Source organism: Coregonus lavaretus (genome assembly GCF_964263955.1).
Source record: "Coregonus lavaretus genome assembly, chromosome: 4".
NCBI classification, from domain to species: Eukaryota; Metazoa; Chordata; class Actinopteri; order Salmoniformes; family Salmonidae; genus Coregonus; species Coregonus lavaretus.
Genome location: NC_139991.1, coordinates 50,988,080 through 51,011,755, shown reverse-complemented (window position 1 = coordinate 51,011,755; position 23,676 = coordinate 50,988,080). Strand labels below are relative to the sequence as shown.

The 23,676-nt window shown below is 44.4% G+C and overlaps 1 protein-coding gene across 1 annotated transcript in view; it reads left to right on the top strand.

The window, feature by feature from the left end:
* Positions 1-23,676, top strand: part of LOC311127458 (pappalysin-1-like) — a gene marked incomplete at both ends in the record, with an annotated part of 74,549 nt that overhangs the window by 4,940 nt on the left and 45,933 nt on the right. The window contains 5 exons of the mRNA XM_084159294.1: positions 3,216-4,320; positions 17,730-17,875; positions 18,107-18,400; positions 20,252-20,444; positions 20,694-20,815. Of these exons, the coding sequence (XP_084015420.1) occupies positions 3,216-4,320; positions 17,730-17,875; positions 18,107-18,400; positions 20,252-20,444; positions 20,694-20,815 (1,860 nt within the window). The remainder of the gene's footprint in view (positions 1-3,215; positions 4,321-17,729; positions 17,876-18,106; positions 18,401-20,251; positions 20,445-20,693; positions 20,816-23,676) is intronic.

Sequence of the window (23,676 nt, the reverse complement as noted above, 5' to 3'; positions counted from 1 at the left end):
GAATTTTACATCTGACCTTTTTGCCCTTTTACCCAGGTCATGAAGGCCTGTCCCGCATCAGAGAAAGGAAAATAAATTGCAAGACAGTGGATCAGAGTTTCTCTTCCATGACCAGCTGTAGACAATAAATGCCTGTGTTGGCAGATGCATCATTTGATAACAAAGCAGTGATGCACTAGTGCTATGCAGGTTTTAGGTGTGAGATGATATATAGCTAATAACTAATGACATATAACATCTAAGATGACATATAACTACTTTGGTTAAATGTCAACATCCTGACATACTGTATTTCTAATAAGATAGCTGGGTATTGAACTCAAATACCCACTCTAGATTTATAGTTATATAATGCATTTGAGGAAAGCCACAGGGCATACAGCAAAGGGCTACATGTAGTCTCTTGATTTCAGACTTTAGGTAGATGAGTTTTGGCGTTTCTGTTGAGGTAATCTAAGGCTGGAAAATGCTGGGAAATTACCATGGTATTTCCCCCAAGATGTCTGTTACAGTATAGTTTTGACACAAGATAATTTGCATATAACACGATTCTCTTTTGAATCATTAAACGTAATGAGAAGGTTTCAAGTTAATTACATAGTTGAAAAATGTCTCGAGTTAGTTATAGAGCAAAATGTAATTGACTTGTAATTGACTGTCATTTGAATATAATAAAAAAGAAACACTGCAGCCTGGTGCTGTTTGGAATCCTGTCTGGTGGATGTAGATTGTGTTTAGAATATAAGGATCAATGTACATTTCCAACATGTCAAATACACAGTGTGACGGTCACTTCACTTTGTCCGAACGCAAAGTCCCTTTCCCCGACTTTCAGAGCCAGAACAGTTCAAAAGCACACACAATGGGCTAGCCTCCATTGTTCCCTCTCTCCCTGCTTTTCATCAGATTTCTCTGACGTTTGTTTTCTCTTTTTTTGTACCTGAGTGTGTTTTCCTTGGGGGAAGGCAAATGGCAAGCGCAAGCAAGGTTGCCTTTTAACCTGACATGAATGTGTATGCAAATACCTGTGTGTGCATGTGTGTGCCCCATCCAAACAAAGAGCAGGTTGGGTCTGGATAAGTGTACTATGTTAGATTAATTGAGCATGGCAGAATTATGACAGCTGTTTACACTAGAAGCCCAACACGCATTTTAGCATACCTTTTAGCCTTGAGTGCACTAGCTGACAGATGGAGGAGTTTTTCCTTCCACTGTAGTGGAAACACTGAGTACGTCACACTAAATACGGCTGACCTTGACATTGAACCCCAGCATGCTCTTTGAATGGCTTGCCCATTAAAATATTCCCCTTTCAGCCAACGAGGACATCCTTCTACTGTATGTACATCATGTACATCCATGCTGAACATGGATTTTAATCTGTATTCAGCATGAGCGTATTCATTAATTGAAGAACTGTGTCATCCTATATGGAGGGAGTAGCAAAGATGGGTTGGCGATGCATTTGTCTGCATTGGACACTCCTACTTGGTTCACATTGTATAAAAAAGGCCTGAAACCAGCTTGGGTCTCTTTATTGCATTATGTGGATGGGGAAGGGAAGGGAGCCCCTTGCAAATAGAGATAGAGGGCTGCTTTACCCTGTGTTTGTACATGTGAGGAACGTATGCCCCTGGCAGTGGTGGATCCTACTTCTCCCCCCCAAATATTTTGTGAGCACATGGACTTCCTCATGCTTGAGGGGTTCTGCTAGGTGTGTCAGAGTGCTCTGGTGTATGTGCATAGCCTTATACACATGAACTGTTCACACATGTATGCACACGCATGAACGCACACTCAAACACACATGTACACACACACACACACACACACAACACACACAAACATTTAGCATTCAGAGATCCCCTGGGAAGTGAAAATACATTACCATACTGAACTTGACATACTGTATGCTTTCCAAGTGCAACAGGAAAAAGGTGTTTTGGTGCCTCAAGCATAACAAGGCTTTTGCATAAAACTACGTCTTCTGATTCCCCCGAAATGTTAAAATGGCCTCAATGTTCATGAAATATTTATTGTAAGAGTCTATGGGTCTCCCAAAGCTAAATACTGCATGCACCTTAACCCAATTTCCAGGACATTTTTCTGATGCTATCTTCAAATGTATCGTATTAGTACATCGACTACATAATCTGTACATATTGTTAATGTCTACATCTGATGAATGAGAGAATGCGATTACGTGACACACTGATGCATTTGACATTTTGTTGGATGAATTATAAGACAAACTTTACAGTAGAGTGTATACATTTTACTATTCATAGGCGTAGCTTTTCAAAATATTGAAATGAAATTCACATTAAGAATTGGCTAAGGGTGACTCGAGGCAGACCTCCTAGGTTGATGATGTTCAGGAGACAGCCTGAAAAACCAGCTCTTTTGCGGAGCCAAAGCCGTGAAGCCCCTGAGACTAAACTTAATTTTTTTAAATAACTAAGAATACAAATGCACTCTGTCCCAGTGCAGCTCAGTGTTGATTAACCTCTGCTCTTTCTCTCTGTCCCAGAGGTGATCAGTGAACTATCCAACACTGGCTCTTTCTCCCTCTCTCTTTATCTGGATTGTGTTGTTCTCTTTTAATTGAAGTTGCAATATGTAACTTTTTGGGCGACCCGACCAATTCACATAGAAATGTGAGTTATAGATCTGTCATTCTACGTGAAAGCAAGTCTAAGAAATGATATATGTTCTATGTGTGCTATTTCTATGCTTCCCGTTCTTAAGTTTTGTTTTTGCCTCTTTTACTTTTGGTTTTGTAGACCAGCTAAAACAACAATATTTTTGCTTATGGAATGTATATTTCACAGAGGCTTAGATGGTACAATGATTCTCTATATTATACTAGCTTATTTTGTCACATAACTGAAATTAGGCGAACTATTAGAGTTTTAGCAACCAGGAAATGGTGGAGCGATTTCTGCATAGTGCAACTTTAATTGAAGGTGTCTCTTAGGTAATGCACTAGAGAACATCTGAAAGTCAAAGCTTCATTCTCTCTTTTTCGCTCTCTTTCTATCCCTCTATTCTCTGTCTGTCTCTCTCCCCCTTTCTGTCTTACCATGTCTCTCTCTCTCTCTCTCTCTCTCTCTCTCTCTCTCTCTCTCTCTCTCTCTCTCTCTCTCTCTCTCTCTCTCTCTCTCTCTCTCTCTCTCTCATGTTAACTGACTCTCCCTCTCTCTGCTCTCTCCCAGGTCTGTACGATAAGTGTTTCTATGCCTCCAGCGACCGGGGCTGGCTGCTGGGCATCCGGGCGGTCAGCGAGCAGGGCAACTGTGACCCACGCTTCTTCTTCTCCTTAAAGACGGACCGTGCCCACAAAGTCACCTCCATCCACTCTAATGGCCAATACCTGCCCAACACCTGGGCTCACCTGGCAGTAACCTACGACGGCCTCTACATGAAACTCTACGTCAACGGCGCCCAGGTGGGCGTTAGCCGGGAACAGTCGGGCAACGTCTTCAGCTATCTGACCAAGAAGTGCAAGGTGCTGATGGTGGGTGGGAACGCTCTGAACCATAACTACCGTGGGGCCGTGGAGAGGGTGAGTCTGTGGAGGGAGGCCCGGGGACAGAGACAGATAATCAGGGACATGCAGGGTCAAGAGTATCCTCAAGATGCGCCTCAGCTGGTGATCCGGGAGACCTTTGAGCACCCGGCCAGGAAGTGGCTGACTGTGAAGGATGGGAGCTTCCCCCAGCAAGAGGAGGGTAGCAGCAGCAGGGTGGGGCAGGCTGAAGGAGAGGTAGGAGGAAGTGGAAGTGGAGGGTCGTTGGATACCACCCTGGAACCCCCAACCTGTGGTCAAACCATCTGCGATAACGTGGAAGTGGTGACCAACTACAACCGCACCTGGACCTTCCGGAAACCCAAGACGGTGCGCTACCGCGTGGTCAACGTGTGGGACGACGCTCGGCGCAGGCCCACTGTCACACCTCGTCAGATCCACCTGCAACACCAGGACCTCAACAAGGCCTTCGCTGTCTACAACATCACCTGGGAGTTGAGCGTCCACAACGTCACCAACTCCTCGCTGCGCCACCGTCTGGTCCTGGCCAACTGTGACATCAGCAAGGTGGGCGACGAGGCGTGCGACCCAGAGTGCAACCACACACTGACGGGCTTCGATGCGGGTGACTGTAAGAGGCACCGCAGCCGCTGCCCCGAGTACAAGCAGGGCAACGGGGTGTGCGACCCCGAGTGTAACTGGGACAACTTCTTCTACGACAACGGAGACTGCTGTAACCCCAATGTGACAGATGTGACCAAGACATGTTTCAACCGCTCCTCTCCACACAGGTCAGCTCTCTCTTTGTCTTTGTGTTTTTATCTCTGCTTCATGAGTCCTAAACAAAGATATAGCCTGGTGTTAAATTTAAAGAGTTTCTCACAAATCATGCATTGATGTCAATGAGAGATTTGCATAGACATTTGATACAGATGTTCAAGACAGCTTAGGGCCAAAATTAGCGTCAAAGTCTCACAAATCATGCGTTGATGTCAAAGGGAGATTTGCATATCCATTTGATACACATCGTCAACTTAGGATTTGCCGATTTGTCAGGGTCTAGTCAACAGCTTTATGTCAGAAAATTGTTCAAGAAAAAGTAATTGTAAGTACTATCAAGGATTATATACACTGAGTGTACAAAACATTAGAAACACCTGCTCTTTCCATGACATAGACTGACCAGGTGAATCCAGGTGAAAGCTATGATCCCTTATTGATGTCACTTGTTAAATCCACTTCAATCAGTGTAGATGAAGGGGAGGAGACAGGTTAAAGAAGGATTTTTAAGCCTTGAGACTGAGACATGGATTGTGTAGGATGAATGGGCAAGACAAAATATTTAAGTGCTTTTGAATGGAGTATGGTAGTAGGTGCCATGCGCACCGGTTTGAGTGTGTCAAGAACTGCAACGCTGCTGGGTTTTTCACGCTCAACAGTTTCCCATGTGTATCAAGAATGGTCTACCACCCAAAGGACATCCAGCCAACTTGACACAACTGTGGCAAGCATTGGAGTCAACATGGGCCAGCATCCCTGTGGAACGCTTTCAACACCTTGTAGAGTCCATGCCCCATCGAATTGTGGCTATTCTGAGGGCAAAAGGGGGTGCAACTCAATATTAGGAATGTGTTCCTAATGTTCTGTACAGTCAGTGTATGTTCCTGACATGGCATTCTGTGCATTCTACCCTCACCAATGTTCTTATGCAATGCTGTGATCCACTGTCCATGATTGTGATGTTTTGATGCAGTCAGTCAGTCCCACTGTCTCCTGGCTGGCCCTCTTTGAGCAGAGTGTAACTCTAACCCCTGGCGGTGGTGTTCTCTGGGGCTGCTAGTCCAATCTGTCTTTCACACAGGCTCAATCAGCGTCCCACACTTGGGGGGGCCAAACTAACGAAACACGGAAGAGCCCAGGCGGATCTTTTCTCTTTTCATTTTTCAACCTCTTTTCTCTTCCTTGCTCTCTCTCCTCTCTGTCTATACTCTGCAGCCCTAATTAAGCTAGATTGATTGGAGAGCGAGTGAGATTGGAAACAGTGACACTCTAGACAGACCAGAAGGGGCAATTAGAGGTCAAGGAGAGCGGCCAGCATCACTCTGCTAGCGGCGGTGGGGACTCATTTCAATGTAGCACTACCTTCAAGATACATTTTTGCGGGGGAAGTATATCACCCTCAGCAGGAGAAAACGGGTGCCCGATACACCTTTGCATCGGTATTGCTCTTCTCTTTAAGCCTCAGCAAGAATGTTATAGGACAGGGGTTTTCAACCTTTTCTTGCTCAGGGATCCTCTCCCAGGCAAACCGGCGACCAAGGGACCCCCCATCATTCTGCACATTAGCAAAAACATGTCTTATCAACAGGTGAATGATAATGGCAAATGGCAAGGAGGAGTAATCAACATTTTAAAATGAATAGATCAGGTACATCGTTTTTCATTATTCTGACCTCCCCACATTATATAATTGGAAGAGGAAGTGTTAACTATTACAAAGACTATAAGCTGGTAACACCTTTAAGAGTAGCTGGTTAAACAAAGGTTAGCCATGTGTTGGCAAAAATGAATGTCCAAGTCAAGAAAGCTTACCAGCAGCCAGCGACACTTGCCACACTGGTAGCCTATTCGCGGGTGCTTTTTCAAAGCCTATGTCAGATACTCCAGTGAGTGTAATTGGCTCCAATGAGTGTAATCTATTCTATATTAGGAGTTGAGAAATAAAGTTGACATCATTAGAAAGAAGATATTCTATTATTTTCTACTGTAGGTATGTAATTCAAAATTGGTTTATTCTGTTGTTGCTAGCGAAATTCCTAAAAACATTGAAATAAAATACGTATTTCTTCCACCAGTTTGATAGGGTTACTGAGAGGAGATGCAGAGGCCTCCACTGCTCTAATACCTGCCAGTATTTCCAGGATTCCTATTCTGTGCCATGGAGGATGATTGAGCAGCAGTGAGAAAAACAGTCTCTGATTCTCTCTGGAACTGCTTTTTGTCATGGACCTTGAGGGTCTCCAGTAGTAAAGGGTTTTTCTTGGCGAGCGTGAAACTCCAACACTGAGGACAGAGACATTTTGCAGCAGTTGTAGAGGGTCCTTGTGGTCTTGAAGTTTTATCGATGCCTGTAGAGAAAAAAAATCTACCAATGTCAGATGCTGGTAGATGTTTTTGGACAGCATCATGCTAAAGAGAGGGGGGTGGAAAAAGCCCCAAATAGGGCTATTGTGGGGATTATTTGTGTCTTTCTGATGTAGCCAGATTCAAGGCACTAGGCTGTTTTCTATCATGCTCAGGCCTGGAAGCACTGTCTCGCTGGCACTCTCTCTGTATTTAAAACGGCTGCTAAACAACTCTGTGTGAGGCGACATCAGAAAGAAGAAGCAGGTGGGTCTGCCGTCTCTTTCCTCCTCTCCGTTTCAGTCATCATCACAAAGTCATTCATCAACAGTCAGCCAAGACAGCTTCTCTTAGAAATCAGCTATTGGCACACACTTACAGTCCCTACCATTCAAATCTCCCTGCAGACATATGAAAGATGGGCTCTTAAAAGGGGGGATAAGAGAGATTGAAAGAGAAATGAAGAAAGAGAGAGAGAGAATTCTGAAGTTGAAAAAATAGAAGCTCCCCAAGCTTTATTTTGGTTTGATTATGGTATGTCTAGAGAACCTCATGGAGGGCCGCACAACAAACATTATTCGACATTCCTCCTTAATTGTGGAATTCTGGACGAACTACGCACTACATACGCAAGGGAACAATGGCTGTGAGGTCCTGCGTTTATTTTTGTAGCCCTCATGCCTGTTACCACTTAGTGTGTTTAGGAATCTGGCTATCAGGGGACAGTGGTAGGCCACTCGGGCTCGGCAGCTTTGCATTGCTAGCTACACTTCTCTGCAGTCCACAGACAGAGGCTCCTCTGGAAATACCACTGATAATACCTAACAATCCCCTCGCATAAAATGACATATTTTGCATTGTTTTCACAGGCCTTTGTTGTTATGCTGTTTTACAGTTGTGCTGATATTTGATGTTATCGTCAGGGGATTTTTCATTGGGATGACATTCTTACTTATGTCTGGTACTGACTGTGCTTACCGGTATGTGAAAATCTGAGGTGAAACAAGAGTAAGTATCCTTTGCAGAGAGTAAGAGGACATGGTAACACTGACAGCTTTCTGAGAAAAATAAACTGATGCTTGTCTTTGAAACACTAAAACATAGACATTCGATCTCGCCTGGTTGAAAACTGGATAGAAGTTCAAGTAAGACTGAACTCAATTAAATTCCACATGTACAAGACACAATCCCAATATGCTACAACCTATAGAAATGTGTTTCCTTCCACGTAGATGGTCCTACTTAGATTTACTGATCTATCTGTTGCACAGGATCTACACAGGGTTAGAAAGGAGGCCGTCACACCTCTGGCCCAGCTTCGTCAGGGGTGAAGGGCAATTTGTTCCCACTTGGCCCCTCAGCGCATCACTGTCTCTCTGTGGCAGGTTAATGGCCACGCATGCACGCACACACACACAAACACACACACACACACACACACACATACACGCGTACACACACACCAGCCCACTCTCCTCCTTTCTCTCTCAATGAGTGTATTCTCCCAGGGCCATTGAGTTGGGTGCTTTACAATCTGTTGTCTAAACCCTAAGCCCCACTGCTCATAAACCAGGCCCATGTTAATGGTTTCGCCCTAATGGAGTGGCTAGGGCGTAAAACTGTCTCTTAGCACTTTCCCTTAAAAGCTGTGACACCCTTGTAAAAGCACCTGTTGGTTGGCCCTGGCCCGGACTGAGTTCACCTGCACTCGTCTTTGTGCGTTCGTCCCCACATGTCATCAGCCGAGCTGGGTGTGATGCTGAGGTGGGGTGAGGTAGGGTGGGTGGCCCACAGTGGGGGGTGATGGACGTCAATGGGGTCATTGGGCGGAAGGTAGATTTGGCGTTGGGCCAGTAACCTTAAAATTCGCTGCTTCGAATACCGGAGCCGACAAGGTGAAAAACCTGTCGCTGTGCCCTTGAGCAAGGCACTTAACCCCAATTGCTCATGGGCCACTGGACAATGGTGACCCTGGCTGTGACACCACTCCCTGCGGGTGTCTCAAACACATTTCCATTACACAGGTGTGTAACAGGACAAATATAAGCACCCCCCCAAAAAAACTATTAATATTATTATTATTATTATTGAGGTCAGGGAGGGGGGTGGAGAGGTTGTGCGTAAGAGTTTAAGAGGGGCTTTTTCCACATACCTCCACTGAAGAGTTAGGAAAGACAGTTGAAGTACTGTTATTGCTATCGGCCCCATAGAGTTAGACATAAGGGACGAGTCAGAAGATCACAAAAGGAGTTGAATTGATTTGGAAAAGCTCCAAATCAGGAGTTGATTTGGAATTTACATGGGTGAGATGGTACAGAAATGTCATACAGTGGCAGTCACATGCAACACTGTCATGTTGAATTTGACCTGAGAATGCCAACACTTTTTGAAGACTGTCCCACCACCTCTGAAACCTCACTTCAAGGTAATGATTGGTTGGTACGGACACACCACCAACACTATTAAGAGTCTCCACTTAAGATAAACAGAAGCACTACAAGTACTGGAAACTCTATCATGTGTTTCCAGGCGCAGCCCCATATTCTCTATACTGTACTTTAACTATAACTCTGGAAGTCCCAGTTGTCTAGCTTGGGGTGTCCAACATTGGAATCCTAGTGTCAACACTAGGTCTTACGAAGGTTGTGTCCTCCTTAGAGAGGGGAAAAAGCACAAAAGATTGAGGATGGAGAAAAAGAGTGTGTTAGTGTGGTAATAAAGGCAGGGATGAATGATGCCTTTAGGGTCTGCGGTGTTGACCGAGCCGATGACAGGAGAGCTGATGGGCCCACCGATTTAAAAGTGTTCTTGGCCGTGAGGCCGCCATCACCATGCCAACTCACCGCAGCGTTTCACACTCAGCAGCCCCAGACATATGTATACGAGGCAAATTTACGGGCTTATATGAATTATATAATGGTGTAAATGGATGAAGTCATAATCCTCAGTTTTAATATGTATCAGATATAAAAGCATTAACACAGCAGTTTGAGCTCTCTTCGCACCCTGGACTGCCCCAGAACAGATGCCCGCTGACATCTGAATTTAGTGGTTACATTTTCCTCCTTTTTCTCCTATCGCCTCTTCTCTCTGAGGCTCTTCTCTCGACCTCTGTATGTATGTATGTATGTATGTATGTCTGTCTGTCTGTCTGTCTGTCTGTCTGTCTGTCTGTCTGTCTGTCTGTCTGTCTGTCTGTCTGTCTGTCTGTCTGTCTGTCTGTCTGTCTGTCTGTCTGTCTGTCTGTCTGTCTGTCTGTCTGTCTGTCTGTCTGTCTGTCTGTCTGTCTGTCTGTCTGTCTGTCTGTCTGTCTGTCTGTCTGTCTGTCTGTCTGTCTGTCTGTCTGTCTGTGTCTCTCTCTCTCTCTCTAAGTGATCTAGATGTTCTTCCCAGGGCATGAATGAAAAGTGGAGTCTTCAAATGAATGGAAAATTGTATCTCTCCCCTGTGGCTCACAACAAGGGGCAATGGACGAGGAATATGGGGCAAAGGATAGAGGATGAAGGGTAAGAGATGAGGGGAGAGGAGCACTGAGGGGGGTGAGACTGACCCATCAGGTCCTAATTTGGGTTAAACCAGAGACATCCTTAGAGAAGAGACTGGGGGCCAGGGAAGGGAGGGAGGGAGGGAGAATGGAAATAGGGAGGGAGGGAGGGAGGGAGGGAGGAAGGGAGAATGGAAATAGGGAGGGAGGGAGGGAGGGCGTTAGAGATAGGGAGAGCACAAAAAAAGAGAGGGGAGAGACAGGGAAAGTGAGAGCAAGTGTTAGAAACCGAGAGAGACAAAGTCGATAGCAGGACAGGCCCAAGACTGGCATACTCACTCCCATAGGCCCCACTGGCTAAAATAGTGTCAGACACAGTAATGGTGCATGGGTAAAATCACTGAGGAAGCCAAGCAAAGCCAGTTGATAATTCCGTTGTTTGCTCTATAACCCATTCGTTCATACACCATCGTGATATACAATTAGGCTGGCCCGTGACAACAAAAAGACAACAGTCACACAGTGGCGGAATAAATTCAACTACACATACGTTTGTTTCATCACATAACCGGAGAGCAACATCTGTCCAGTGAAGTCCACAAAGCAGATATTGCATGTAATGAAACAGTTATATGATCTGCAGCAAGGCCAAGCAAGTAAATGTTTTCATATTCAATCGATCAATAATATAATAATACTTTTAGCAAAAATGTTTCTTTTCAATTTACAATCTGTATAAACAATGAGAATGGAAGGGTTCAGAACTTTTGTGAAACATCACAGTTCAGTTGGAAAATATATGGCAAATAGAAATCCAATATGGATGGTGTTAAGAGATAGATGGGAGGTGTTGAATGGAGCTGAAGGATGGGACTAACAACAACTAACAACAACTAATAACAACAAGATAACTAATGTAAAGCATACTGTGTCCATAATAAGTATATAGGTTATAGGTTGAGAGCTTTTATGAAAGAACACAGTTAGAAACATATGCCATATAGAAGCAAACCAGATGGACATCATGAAAATGATCGGAGAGGTTGAGGGTAGTGGAAGTTCAGGAGTAAAAACAAACAAAATATAATTATTGTCAAATTGACTGTGTCCATAAAATGTATATACCGTGAGGGGGAAAAAGTATTTGATCCCCTGCTGATTTTGTACGTTTGCCCACTGACAAAGACATGATCAGTCTATAATTTTAATGGTAGGTTTATTTGAACAGTGAGAGACAGAATAACAAAAAAAATCCAGAAAAACGCATGTCAAAAATGTTACAAATTGATTAGCATTTTAATGAGGGAAATAAGTATTTGACCCCTATGCAAAACATGACTTAGTACTTGGTGGCAAAACCCTTGTTGGCAATCACAGAGGTAAGACGTTTCTTGTAGTAGGCCACCAGGTTTGCACACATCTCAGGAGGGATTTTGTCCCACTCCTCTTTGCAGATCTTCTCCAAGTCATTAAGGTTTTGAGGCTGACGTTTGGCAACTTGAACCTTCAGCTCCCTCCACAGATTTTCTATGGGATTAAGGTCTGGAGACTGGCTAGGCCACTCCAGGAACTTCATGTGCTTCTTCTTGAGCCACTCCTTTGTTGCCTTGGCCGTGTGTTTTGGGTCATTGTCATGCTGGAATACCCATCCACGACCCATTTTCAATGCCCTGGCTGAGGGAGGTTCTCACCCAAGATTTGACGGTACATGGCCCTGTCCATCGTCCCTTTGATGCGGTGAAGTTGTCCTGTCCTCTTAGCAGAAAAACATAGCATAATGTTTCAACCTCCATGTTTGACAGTGGGGATGGTGTTCTTGGGGTCATAGGCAGCATTCCTCCTCCTCCAAACACGGCGAGTCGAGTTGATGCCAAAGAGTTCGATTTTGGTCTCATCTGACCACAACACTTTCACCCAGTTCTCCTCTGAATCATTCAGATGTTCATTGGCAAACTTCAGACGGGCCTGTATATGTGCTTTCTTGAGCAGGGGGACCTTGCAGCCGCTGCAGGATTTCAGTCCTTCACGGCGTAGTGTGTTACCAATTATTTCTTGGTGACTATGGTCCCAGCTGCCTTGAGATCATTGACAAGATCCTCCCGTGTAGTTCTGGGCTGTTTCCTCACCGTTCTCATGATCATTGCAACTCCACGAGGTGAGATCTTGCATGGAGCCCCAGGCCGAGGGAGATTGACAGTTCTTTTGTGTTTCTTCCATTTGCGAATAATTGCACCAACTGTTGTCACCTTCTCACCAAGCTGCTTGTAGCCCATTCCAGCCTTGTGTAGGTCTATAATCTTGTCCATGACATCCTTGGAGAGCTCTTTGGTCTCTGATTGATTGATTGCTTCTGTGGACAGGTGTCTTTTATACAGGTAACAAACTGAGATTAGGAGCACTCCCTTTAAGAGTGTGCTCCTAATCTCAGCTCGTTACCTGTATAAAAAACACCTGGGAGCCAGAAACCTTCTGATTGAGAGGGGGTCAAATACTTATTTCCCTCATTAAAATGCAAATCAATTTATAACATTTTTGACATGCGTTTTTCTGGATTTGTATTTATTTATTCTGTCTCTCACTGTTCAAATAAACCTACCATTAAAATTATAGACTGATCATTTCTTTGTCAGTGGGCAAGCGTACAAAATCAGCAGGGGATCAAATACCTTTTCCCTCACTGTATGTGTATGTATATTTGTGTGTATATATATATATATATATATATATATATATATATATATATATATATATATATATATATATATATATATTATATTTGCGATTTAAAAAAACCATGGGGGATTGGAAGTGATTCAGACAATTACATTGATGAAAGTTACAATCTACAGTTGAAGTTGGAAGTTTACATACACTTAGGTTGGACTCATTAAAACTCGTTTTTGAACCACTCCACAAATTTCTTGTTAACAAAGTATAATTTTGGCAAGTCGGTTAGGACATCTACTTTGTGCATGACACAAGTATTTTTTCCAACAATTGTTTACAGACAGATTATTTCACTTAAATTCACTGTATCACAATTCCTGTGGGTCAGAAGTTAACATACACTATGTTGACGGTGTCTTTAAACAGCTTAGAACATTCCAGAAAATGATGTCATGGCTTTAGAAGCTTCTGATAGACTAATTGACATCATTTGAGTCAATTGGAGATGTACCCGTGGATGTATTTCAAGGCCTACCTTCAAACTCAGTGCCTCTTTGCTTGACATCATGGGAAAATCAAAAGAAATCAGCCAAGACCTCAGAAAAAAATTTGTAGACCTCTACAAGTCTGGTTCATCCCTGGGAGCAATTTCCAAACGCCTGAAGGTACCACATTCATCTATACAAACAATAGTACGCAAGTATAAACACCATGGGACCACGCAGCCATCATACTGCTTAGGAAGGAGACACGTTCTGTCTCCTAGAGATGAACGTACTTTGGTACGAAAAGTGCAAATCAATCCCAGAACAACAGCAAAGGACCTTGTGAAGATGCTGGAAGAAACAGGTACAAAAGTATCTATATCCACAGGAAAACGAGTCCTATATCGACATAACCTGAAAGGCCCCTCAGCAAGGAAGAAGCCACTGCTCCAAAACCGCAATGAAAAAGCCAGACTACGGTTTGCAACTGCACATGGGGACAAAGATCGTACATTTTGGAGAAATGTCCTCTGGTCTGATGAAACAAAAATAGAACTGTTTGCCCATAATGACCATCGTTATGTTCGGAGGAAAAAGGGGGTTTCTTGCAAGCAAAATAACACCATCCCAACCGTGAAGCACGGGGGTGGCAGCATCATGCTGTGGGGGTGCTTTGCTGCAGGAGGGACTGGTGCACTAAACAAAATAGATGGCATCATGAGGAAGGAAAATTATGTGGATATATTGAAGCAACATCTCAAGACATCAGTCAGGAAGTTAAAGCTTGGTCGCAAATGGGTCTTTCAAATGGACAATGACCCCAAGCATACTTCCAAAGTTGTGGCAAAATGGCTTAAGGACAACAAAGTCAAGGTATTGGAGTGGCCATCACAAAGCCCTGACCTCAATCCTATAGAAAATGTGTGGGCAGAACTGAAAAAGCGTGTGCGAGCAAGGAGGCCTACAAACCTGACTCAGTTACACCAGCTCTGTCAGGAGGAATGGGCCAAAATTCACCCAACTTATTGTGGGAAGCTTCTGGAAGGCTACCCGAAACATTTGACCCAAGTTAAACAATTTAAAGGCAATGCTACCAAATACGAATTGAGTGTATGTAAACTTCTGACCCACTGGGAATGTGATGAAATAAATTAAAGCTGAAATAAATCATTCTCTCTACTATTATTCTACTATTTCATCTTCTTAAAATGAAGTGGTGATCCTAACTGACCTAAGACAAGGAATTTTTACTAGGATTAAATGTCAGGAATTGTGAAAAATTGAGTTAAAATGAATTTGGCTAAGGTGTTTGTAAACTTCCGACTTCAACTGTATCTGCAATATTAAAGCTGAACAACAAACAAAAATGAAGTAAAAAACAAACTAAAAAGTCAATGTTTTCGACAGTTCACTAAACAACTACAGATTTATAACCACAGTTACCACAACTCAGCACAAAGACAACAGGAGCACTGCCTCCGCTATTCTAGCACCATTTCAACTTAAACATTTAAACGTCATCAAATCAACAAGGTTATATATGCTTAGTTTAGTACACTGAAAACAAACTTAAAGATACTAAAAACAATTTCGTTGAATCAATGTTGCTAAATATCATGTGGCTGTCCATGGTACTGATTTCTCTGTGTGTGTGTGTGTGTGTGTGTGTGTGTGTGTGTGTGTGTGTGCGTGTGCAAAACATTTTTGGAGACTCACCCTACTTGTAGACTAGTTGAACGCCAATGTCATCCTCCTCTCTTTCATGTTGGCAAAACGGTCTATGGCTCTGCTAGCTAGTTAACATGAGCCTAATTGGCTACATCTAGGCTACAAATTGAACTTCAATTGTCTCAGGCCAGTAGCACAACATATTCATTTATGGTTAGATCAGAATCGCTGTCATAATCATTGCCTGTACAGATAATTAAGTCAAAACCACAAGTCCAAATCCCCATCTCCATCCATGGCTTAGGAAAAGGCCAATGTAGCAAGCTAGCTACTGCAGGACATCAACACAAGCAGACCAGAAACAGACACGTTTTTCTGAAAATAACGTTTTGCTTAGGAAGTGATTTGATTGGTGTGAAGCCACATCCAAACTGGCCTCCCCTGGGGGGCGTTTTGCTGCACCAGGATAACCCTGATTTGCAAATAATTTTATTAAAAAATTTATCAAGGGAGGCCAAATTCTAGCTGGCATCAATCAATGAAATGCTACGGCGGCAACGTCATACTCTTTTGGTCCAGACAGCATCAGATACATGGGCTACACATACTGAGAGGCGCTGTTTCACATGTATACACACAGAAGAGTGCAAATCCATGCACCCTGACAGACACACTTGCAGCCGGGCCTGTTTTCATGCAGTCATGCTAAAGCCTGCATCCGTCCATCCAGTCCACATCTGATGTGTGTTGTGTTGTTGTCACAGAGCCAATACATTAGACTTAATTGAACTCAGTTTAGATGGGTTCTGACCTACAATAGTACTGCTTTTATCTGTTGTTGATTTACTCATCTTGCCATTAAACCCCCCTGACCCTTTTTTCCCCTCATGCACGGCCAAAAAGCCGGACAAATATTTTCAGAGGAAATAATGAAATTCCTGAAATTATTAGGAAGAGGGACCTTATATCATGTGCTCTCCGTTGGCCTGGCCCCTGTGCACGCCTCCGGTCTCCCACAGGCAGAGCAGGACTTTTTCACTATGCCGCCCCATATTCAAAACACACCTGGCCCAGACCCCGTCACAGGAACTAAACCTATACAGCATCCTTATACTTCCTCACCTACTGGTCTGGACTTATTTCTCTGAAGGAGTGGAGGGAAGTCAATCTAGAAGAGCCAGATCAACAGTTGCAGGGTTTTAACTCTAACAACTGTGGTGTGCAATAACGGCATGTCCTTCCCATATCTGCACCACTTGGCTCACCCTCTTATAAAGCCTTCATTATTCTGTCCCAACGCTTAATCAACCCTATCCTAACATGTCACCTGCCACGACCATTCACTCCAATTATGCTGCATGGCACCCCACTGTCCTCCACTTCTGCAGTGCTGAGGGTGTTAGCTTAGCCTATATTTTATCCACTAAGGATTTTACTGCAACTTTTTCTGCAACTTTTATTTCTTCTTCTTCCTTTTACGATATCCTCATTTGTCAGCACGTTTATGGCAGCCCACTTCACCCTTGTGCTCCGTTGCCCTCCTTCCCCACTTATGGATTCTCTCCCAAACTGAGTCTGAGATCTCCCCTACTCTCTCTTTAATTAATCATCCATGTAATTACATAAAATATAGCAGGTCAGTTTTTTGCTGTCGTCTCCCCCTGCAGTTATAAATGTTTGTCTGGGGCCTTCGTCCACTACGCCATGTTTTAGAACCAGACAAGGAGTCACTTCAGGTGAACTAGTAGCCAACCGTTTATTTCTCTTCCTCTCTGCCGACTCAGAGCGCGACGACTGTGTGTCAGTTTGAGAGTTGATTTCTGATGCTGTATTGTACAATGGAGTTACTCTGGTTCAAGCCGGTAGTTGTTCAAGTATATATTGTGATTCATACACATAAACAACTCATAAACATTCGGTGAAAAAGGGTCAAAGTGGATCAAAACGTTTAATGAAACTTGTTCCACTGCATGTTTGTCATTTTGAATTATGATGATCCAGTTGCCCTGTGTGTGTAACTCGACTGTCTGTCTTCGCAAGACAGCTGACAAATATCGACTGAAGAAACTCACATTTGTAACATATATCTCTCTCCTCCAAGAATTCACTGATCTTGTCAGTACGATCTGCCAAGACCACCAGCTTGGCTATTGGATAAGGGCTTTTGACATTTGCAGAAGGAAGGGGACTGACAGTTTCATGGTGTTGGACTATGTGTTCTCATATATTCCCTGTCCACTTCTAGCATAGTATTAGCCAAGCACAGTAAACACATCTCAATCAGACCTACCTGCCTACATTCTGTCTCAATCTGCCTTTCTCAGCTCCAGGACTTTTCTATTCTGAAATGATTTTGCTACCTCTCTTCTTAACGGTCTTTTGTCTGAAATGATCACATTTTTCTTCAGAATTAGGAAATATCTTTGCTCCACAAACAATTGTGATGTGAAATGAACTGGCTCTCGTTCCTACATTTGTTTAAATCTCTCTCTCTCTCTCTCTCTCTCTCTCTCTCTCTCTCTCTCTCTCTCTCTCTCTCTCTCTCTCTCTCTCTCTCTCTCTCTCTCTCTCTCTCTCTCTCTGTTTGCCTGTCTGCCTGTCTGTCTGTCTGTCTCTCTCTTGCTGCCTCCCTCTCTCTCTTGCTGCCTCCCTCTCGCTGCCTCCCTTTCTCTCGCTGCCTCCCTCTCTCTCGCTGCCTCCCTCTCTCTCGCTGCCTCCCTCTCTCTCGCTGCCTCCCTTTCTCTCGCTGCCTCCCTCTCTCTCTGGTCTCTAGAGCCTATTTGGATGTAAAGGAGCTGAAAGAGATCCTGAATCTGGATGGCTCCACACACCTGAACGTCTTCTTTGCCAACTCGTCTGATGAAGATCTGGCCGGTGTCGCCACTTGGCCGTGGGACAAAGAAGCACTAACACATTTGGGTAAAGACACACACACACACTCCACCTTCTCAACAGCCCCCGTTGTTGATTAGGAGTAATTACAGTGTGAGCCCTGAGCAGTCTCTCCATCTCTACCGCCACTCTGACAGGGAGGAAGGTGATAATGAAGCTGTGGGGGTTGATGAATAATGCATTATCTCAATCCCTCTCCAGCATCCAGAACTTTCTAGTGTGAATAGGTGTTTGTCTGTGTCTGCTCTCCATTCGTAGGTGGCATTGTTTTGAACCCCTCCTTCTACGGCACATTTGGTCACACCCACACCATGATCCATGAGATTGGCCACAGTCTCGGGCTGTATCACGTGTTCCGGGGGATCTCTGAGATTGAGTCGTGTAACGATGCGTGTCTGGAGACTGAGCCCTCGTTGGAGACAGGAGATCTGTGTGAAGACACTAACCCCACGCCCAAGTACAAGCACTGCAGAGACCCTGAGCCTGGCAACGACACCTGCGAGCGTCGTCACTTCACACACACACCATACAACAACTACATGAGCTACGCAGGTGAGATTGCACTGCTAACATACATACACGCACACACAGACAAAAAAAACAACGTAAACTGACATACAAACACGTGCACACTTTCTGACACGCATAAACAGGCACAGAATGCTGTGGTGTGCCTTGAATTCTAAATAAATCATTGACAGTGTCACCAGCAACGCACCCCCACACCATAACACCTCCTCCTCCATGCTTTATGGAGGGAAATACACATGCAGAGATCATCCGTTTACCCACACCGCGTTTCAAAAAGGCGGTTGGAACCAAAAATCTCAAATTTGAACTCCAGACCAAAGGACAAATTTCCACCGGTCTAATGTCCATTGCTCGTGTTTCTTGTCCCATGCAAGTCTCATCTTCTTATTGGTGTCCATTAGTAGTGGTTTCTTTGCAGCAATTCGACCAGGAAGGCCTGATTCACACAGTCTCCTCTGAACAGTTGATGTTGAGATGTGTCTGTTACTTAAACTCTGTGAAGCATTTATTTGGGCTGCAATTTCTGAGGCTGGTAACTCGAATGAACTTATCCTCTGCAGCAGAGGTAACTCTGGGTCTGTCATTCCAGTGGCGGAACTCATTAGAGCCAGTTTCACCATAGCGCTTGATGGTTTTTGCGACTGCAAAGTTCTTGACATTTTCCGTATTGACTGACATTCATGTCTTAAAGTAATGAGGGACTGTCATTTCTCTTTGCTTATGTGAGCTGTTCTTGCCATAATATGGACTTGGTCTTTTACCAAATAGGGCTATCTTCTGTATACCCCCCCGACCTTGTCACAACACAACTGATTGGCTCAAATGCATTAAGAAGGATAGAAATTCCACAAATTAACTTTTAAGAAGGCACAACTGTTAATTGAAATGCATTCCAGGTGACTACCTCATGAAGCTGGTTGAGAGAATGCCAAGAGTGTGCAAAGCTGTCATCAAGGCAAAGGGTGGCTATTTGAAGAATTTCAATTATAAAATATATTTTGATTTGTTTTACACTTTTTTGGTTACTACATGATTCCATATGTGTTATTTCATCGTTTTTGATGTCTTAACTATTATCCTAAAATGTAAAAATAAAGAAAAACCCTTGAATGAGTAGGTGTGTCCATGAGACTGGTAATGTACATCATACAAACATGTGCCTATGGTCCTATTATCCATCACACGCTGCTGTCCCTCACTCAGAAATAGACACACATCACATAGGAATGTCCAACCATACAGTATGCTGACCCCGAGTGTCACATAAAGATCTAGGATCTTAATTTGAGCCAGTCTCCTACAGCAGGAAAATAATCCTGCAGCAACACAAAATTATTAGTGGACATTTTTGAAGTGGTTGAGACATTTTTCGTAAGGGAAAATTAAGTCTGAAATTTCTAAGTGGAAATTACAAACGTTAGAAGCCTTTTTAAACCTCAAATACACTACAAGTTTTAAATGCCCTGCAATGCAGGAAAGTTATCCTGCAACAGGGTGATCAAATTAAGATCCTACATCTGTGTGTGTGCCTTAGCAAGTGTGGAATGTAGACATTGCATTCGAAAAACACCCTGGGTATATTCTACTGTATGTTCAGGTCACTGACCTGTAGAGACTGTAAGAATATTGCTTCTCTTAATAACATTGCTACAGACTCTGTAGATACAGGCCCTGTTTTTCTATCTTCTGTACGTTTACAGTATATGTACATTACTTCTCAGGCGTTCCCAAACCATCCCCTATTGGCTAAGTCAACCATTAACCTATATTCTGCTATAAAATATAATGAATTTTAAATCCTACTTAAATCCCATTAATACATAATCTACAGACCATCATATTAAATTGTTTCTGATCATCTCTTCCACATAGATGACGACTGTACGGACTCTTTCACCCCCAACCAAGTTGCCCGGATGCACTGCTACCTGGACCTGATCTACCAGACGTGGCAGCCCGCGTCCAAACCACCCCCTGTACCCATGGCGCCCCAAGTGGTGGGGCAGGAGCATGACGCCATTACCCTGGAGTGGTTCCCGCCTATCTCCGGCCACTTCTACAACAGGTGAAATGAGCTGGACGAATGGGGCAGGCAGCACAGTGGGGATCTTTTGTATTGACCTCCACTCTGCAGAGGACTGGAGATATTTTTGAAAAATGGGTTGACTGTCTGTTTCGATTGCATCAAAATTATCACATGCCTATTGGCCTGTTTTTAAATGAGTGCCAGTCCAATTAGACTGTATCTTAGTGAGTGTGTTTCCATATAAACTGTATCTAAGTTGGTTGCTGTGCCTGTCTGTTGGTTTCCTAGAGAAGTGGGATCAGTGTGTGATAAATGCACAGAGGGCCGGGTCCTGCTGCAGTACGCATCTAACTCCTCGTCCCCCCGACCCTGCGCCCCTTCTGGACACTGGAGCCCCCGTGAGGCCGAAGGTAAGACAGCTCTATTCTGGGTTATTAATTACAACACGTCTGACTGACTGACTGACCAACTGACAAACTGTCTGAAAGCACTCCTCGCCTCTCTATCTCACCCAGGCTGAAACAACTCACCCACCTCATTCACAACCTCCAGATTCATCACTGAAACCTCTGTAACCTTCACAGCTCAGTACACTTCTCCTACTCCCTTTACCCATTCATTTACTTTTACCCTCCTGGATTCTAACCACCCTACCCCAGAACATACAGTACATACAGCACATACAGGAGGTACTGTAAACCACCCACCCTGCCTTGTAAGGCAGGCCCACCCACCCCACACACATTCTCAATGTAACCCCACCCTGTCCTCCTTCTGCCAAAACACCTATTCCCTCCCTTTTCCTCTTACTGATAGCATCTTCACCATATCAGGAAACTGAAATCTCACTACTCCCTCTAGGTTAGTATTTGGCATCTGTGTCAACTCTCAAACATGCAAATCATTTGGTCGCTGAGTCAAGCCCCAAACATGCAAATGATTCATCTGAGTCACGGCCCTTGACACGAGCTGAGGGACGCAGAGGGAGTCAAAGTTGAGCCAGTGTTCCCAACGGAATGGAGATTCCGTATCCCAGAAATACCAAACGTGGGCTCACAGCGACAGGCATGGTGGGAACTGGGAAGAGCTCTCCACGGATCATGTCCGTGACATCATTTCTCCCATTTGGTATCAGGGAAAGTTAGGACAGTGAAAGCTGAAATCAACTGCCTTCCTGAAATAGGATGCATTTTTCTTCCCCTCTCTCCTCCAGCTCTTGCAGAGGATTTTAGAACAACTGTAGAGGGACCAGCATTAGGGAGGTGGAATTTGGTCTTTATAAATAGTCTGCACAGCTGTGCACCTCTGACCGCTAGCTGTCTCTGGCATCTGCAGTATTAAGCGTTGTTCAGAGTGTGTTGGAGTGTGTTTCAATGTATGTATTAGTGGGTCAGTATATCTGCCATTATTATGGCATGCTGCATCTAGAGGAAGTTTGATGGCTAAATACACAGCTGATAATATCTGTACATTAGAACTAGATCAGTCTATTCAATCTAGTCTAGATATGGAGATACAGAAGTATTACAACTCTGTCCTAGGTCCTCTGATAAGAAATAAACTGATAAGGAATAGATTATCCCTACTGTGTTGGTATGTTGATAGAGATGCCAAGATGGCACAGTTTCCCAAGCTTCAAAGTTATTCCGTGGTCTTTCAGGGTCAGAGCTAGAGTCTGTAGAATTCAGTGAGATCTGATCAACTTGGCAGCTGTCCGACAGCACATGGCTAATAATGAACCCAGTGACTCATTGGGCTGGGGATCAGACCGCCGTTAGTGCTGTGTCTCTGTGTGTGTGTGTGTGTGCGTGCGCGCTTGCGCACATGTCTGTGTGTGTGTCTGTTTGCATGGTCCTTGCCGCACACAGGCTACAGTGTGTGTATGAGAGGCATGTCTGGGCTTGTCTGCGGCACTGTGTGTAAACCTCACTCTGTTTTCACTCTTGGAAGTGCTCCCTGTTTGCAAGCAGCAGATTCCCGCTCCCCTGTTTACACACCGATGCTAGTCCATCACAGGCTGCTAACAGCTGCATTCTTGTGTGTGTGTGTGTGTGTGTGTGTGTGTGTGTTGTCTCTGTGGCAGCTTATGACAGTCAAGTAACCACCACCCACAGACATCCCGACGATGCAAGCATGCAAAATGCCAATGCCATGAGTCTGTGTATGTCGGCATGTGTTAACGTAGTGTGTATGTGTGTAGTTGAATCGGTGGCTGAGAGGTTGAATATGTATTGGTGTGTGTGTGCGTGCGTGCAAGGGACAGTGGGCATGTCCAGGCATGTGTGTGTGTGTGTGAATAGGTGTGTACAGGCATATATGTGTGCGTGTGTGCGTCTGTAACACGCCTGACACCTGTCAGTCCCCTGGCTCGTGTTCCAACACTTCTGTAGCTAGGAAACCCTGGCATGGTCAGAAAGAGAGCTGGAGCACCCCTCGTAAATCTTTACTGCTCTATACCCATGAAAAATATGGCTGGGGGAAGAGAAAACCAGAGCATGAAAAAAGAGAGGGAAGAAAGCATGTGGATTGGAGAAACTATGTGGAAACCACCCAAGATAGTTAAGCGAATTGCATGTGGTTTGTGACATTCAGGAGGAGGATCCTGCAGCTGATTGTAAGCAGGAGTGTGTGTGGATGGACGTGAAGGACCTGGGATGTGTGTGCAAAGTCACGAGTGCACACATGTATAGGTCTCTGTTTGTATGTGTGTGTGTATCTGGAGAGGGTTTGTTCAATGAGGGTCTTGTAAATTGTCTGTGTGTGTGCACACATGGCATTTGTCAGTGTGCGTATTAATGTGTATATGTGCTTGCTGCACCAAGCCGTGCATCGCCAAGTGTTCCTGTCTGACTGGCCCAGATGTCAGGGCCATGCTTTCATTAACAGCGGCCTCCTTTGAAGGCGGGGCAGTGTCAAGCCTCACTGCATTATTTACATTTTAGTCATTTGGCAGACGCTCTTATCCAGAACGACTAACAGTTAGTGAATACATTTTTTTTTTTATACTGGCCCCCCGTGGGAATCGAACCCACAACCCTGGCGTTGCAAACGCCATGCTCTATCAACTGAGCTACATCCCTGCCGGCCATTCCCTCCCCTACCCTGGACGACGCAGGGCCAATTGTGCGCCGCCCACGAGTCTCCCGGTCGCGGCCGGCTGCGACAGAGCCTGGATTCGAACCAGGATCTCTAGTGGCACAGTTAGCACTGCGATGCAGTGCCTTAGACCACTGCGCCACTCAGGAGTACATTATGTGATGCAGTGTGTGTT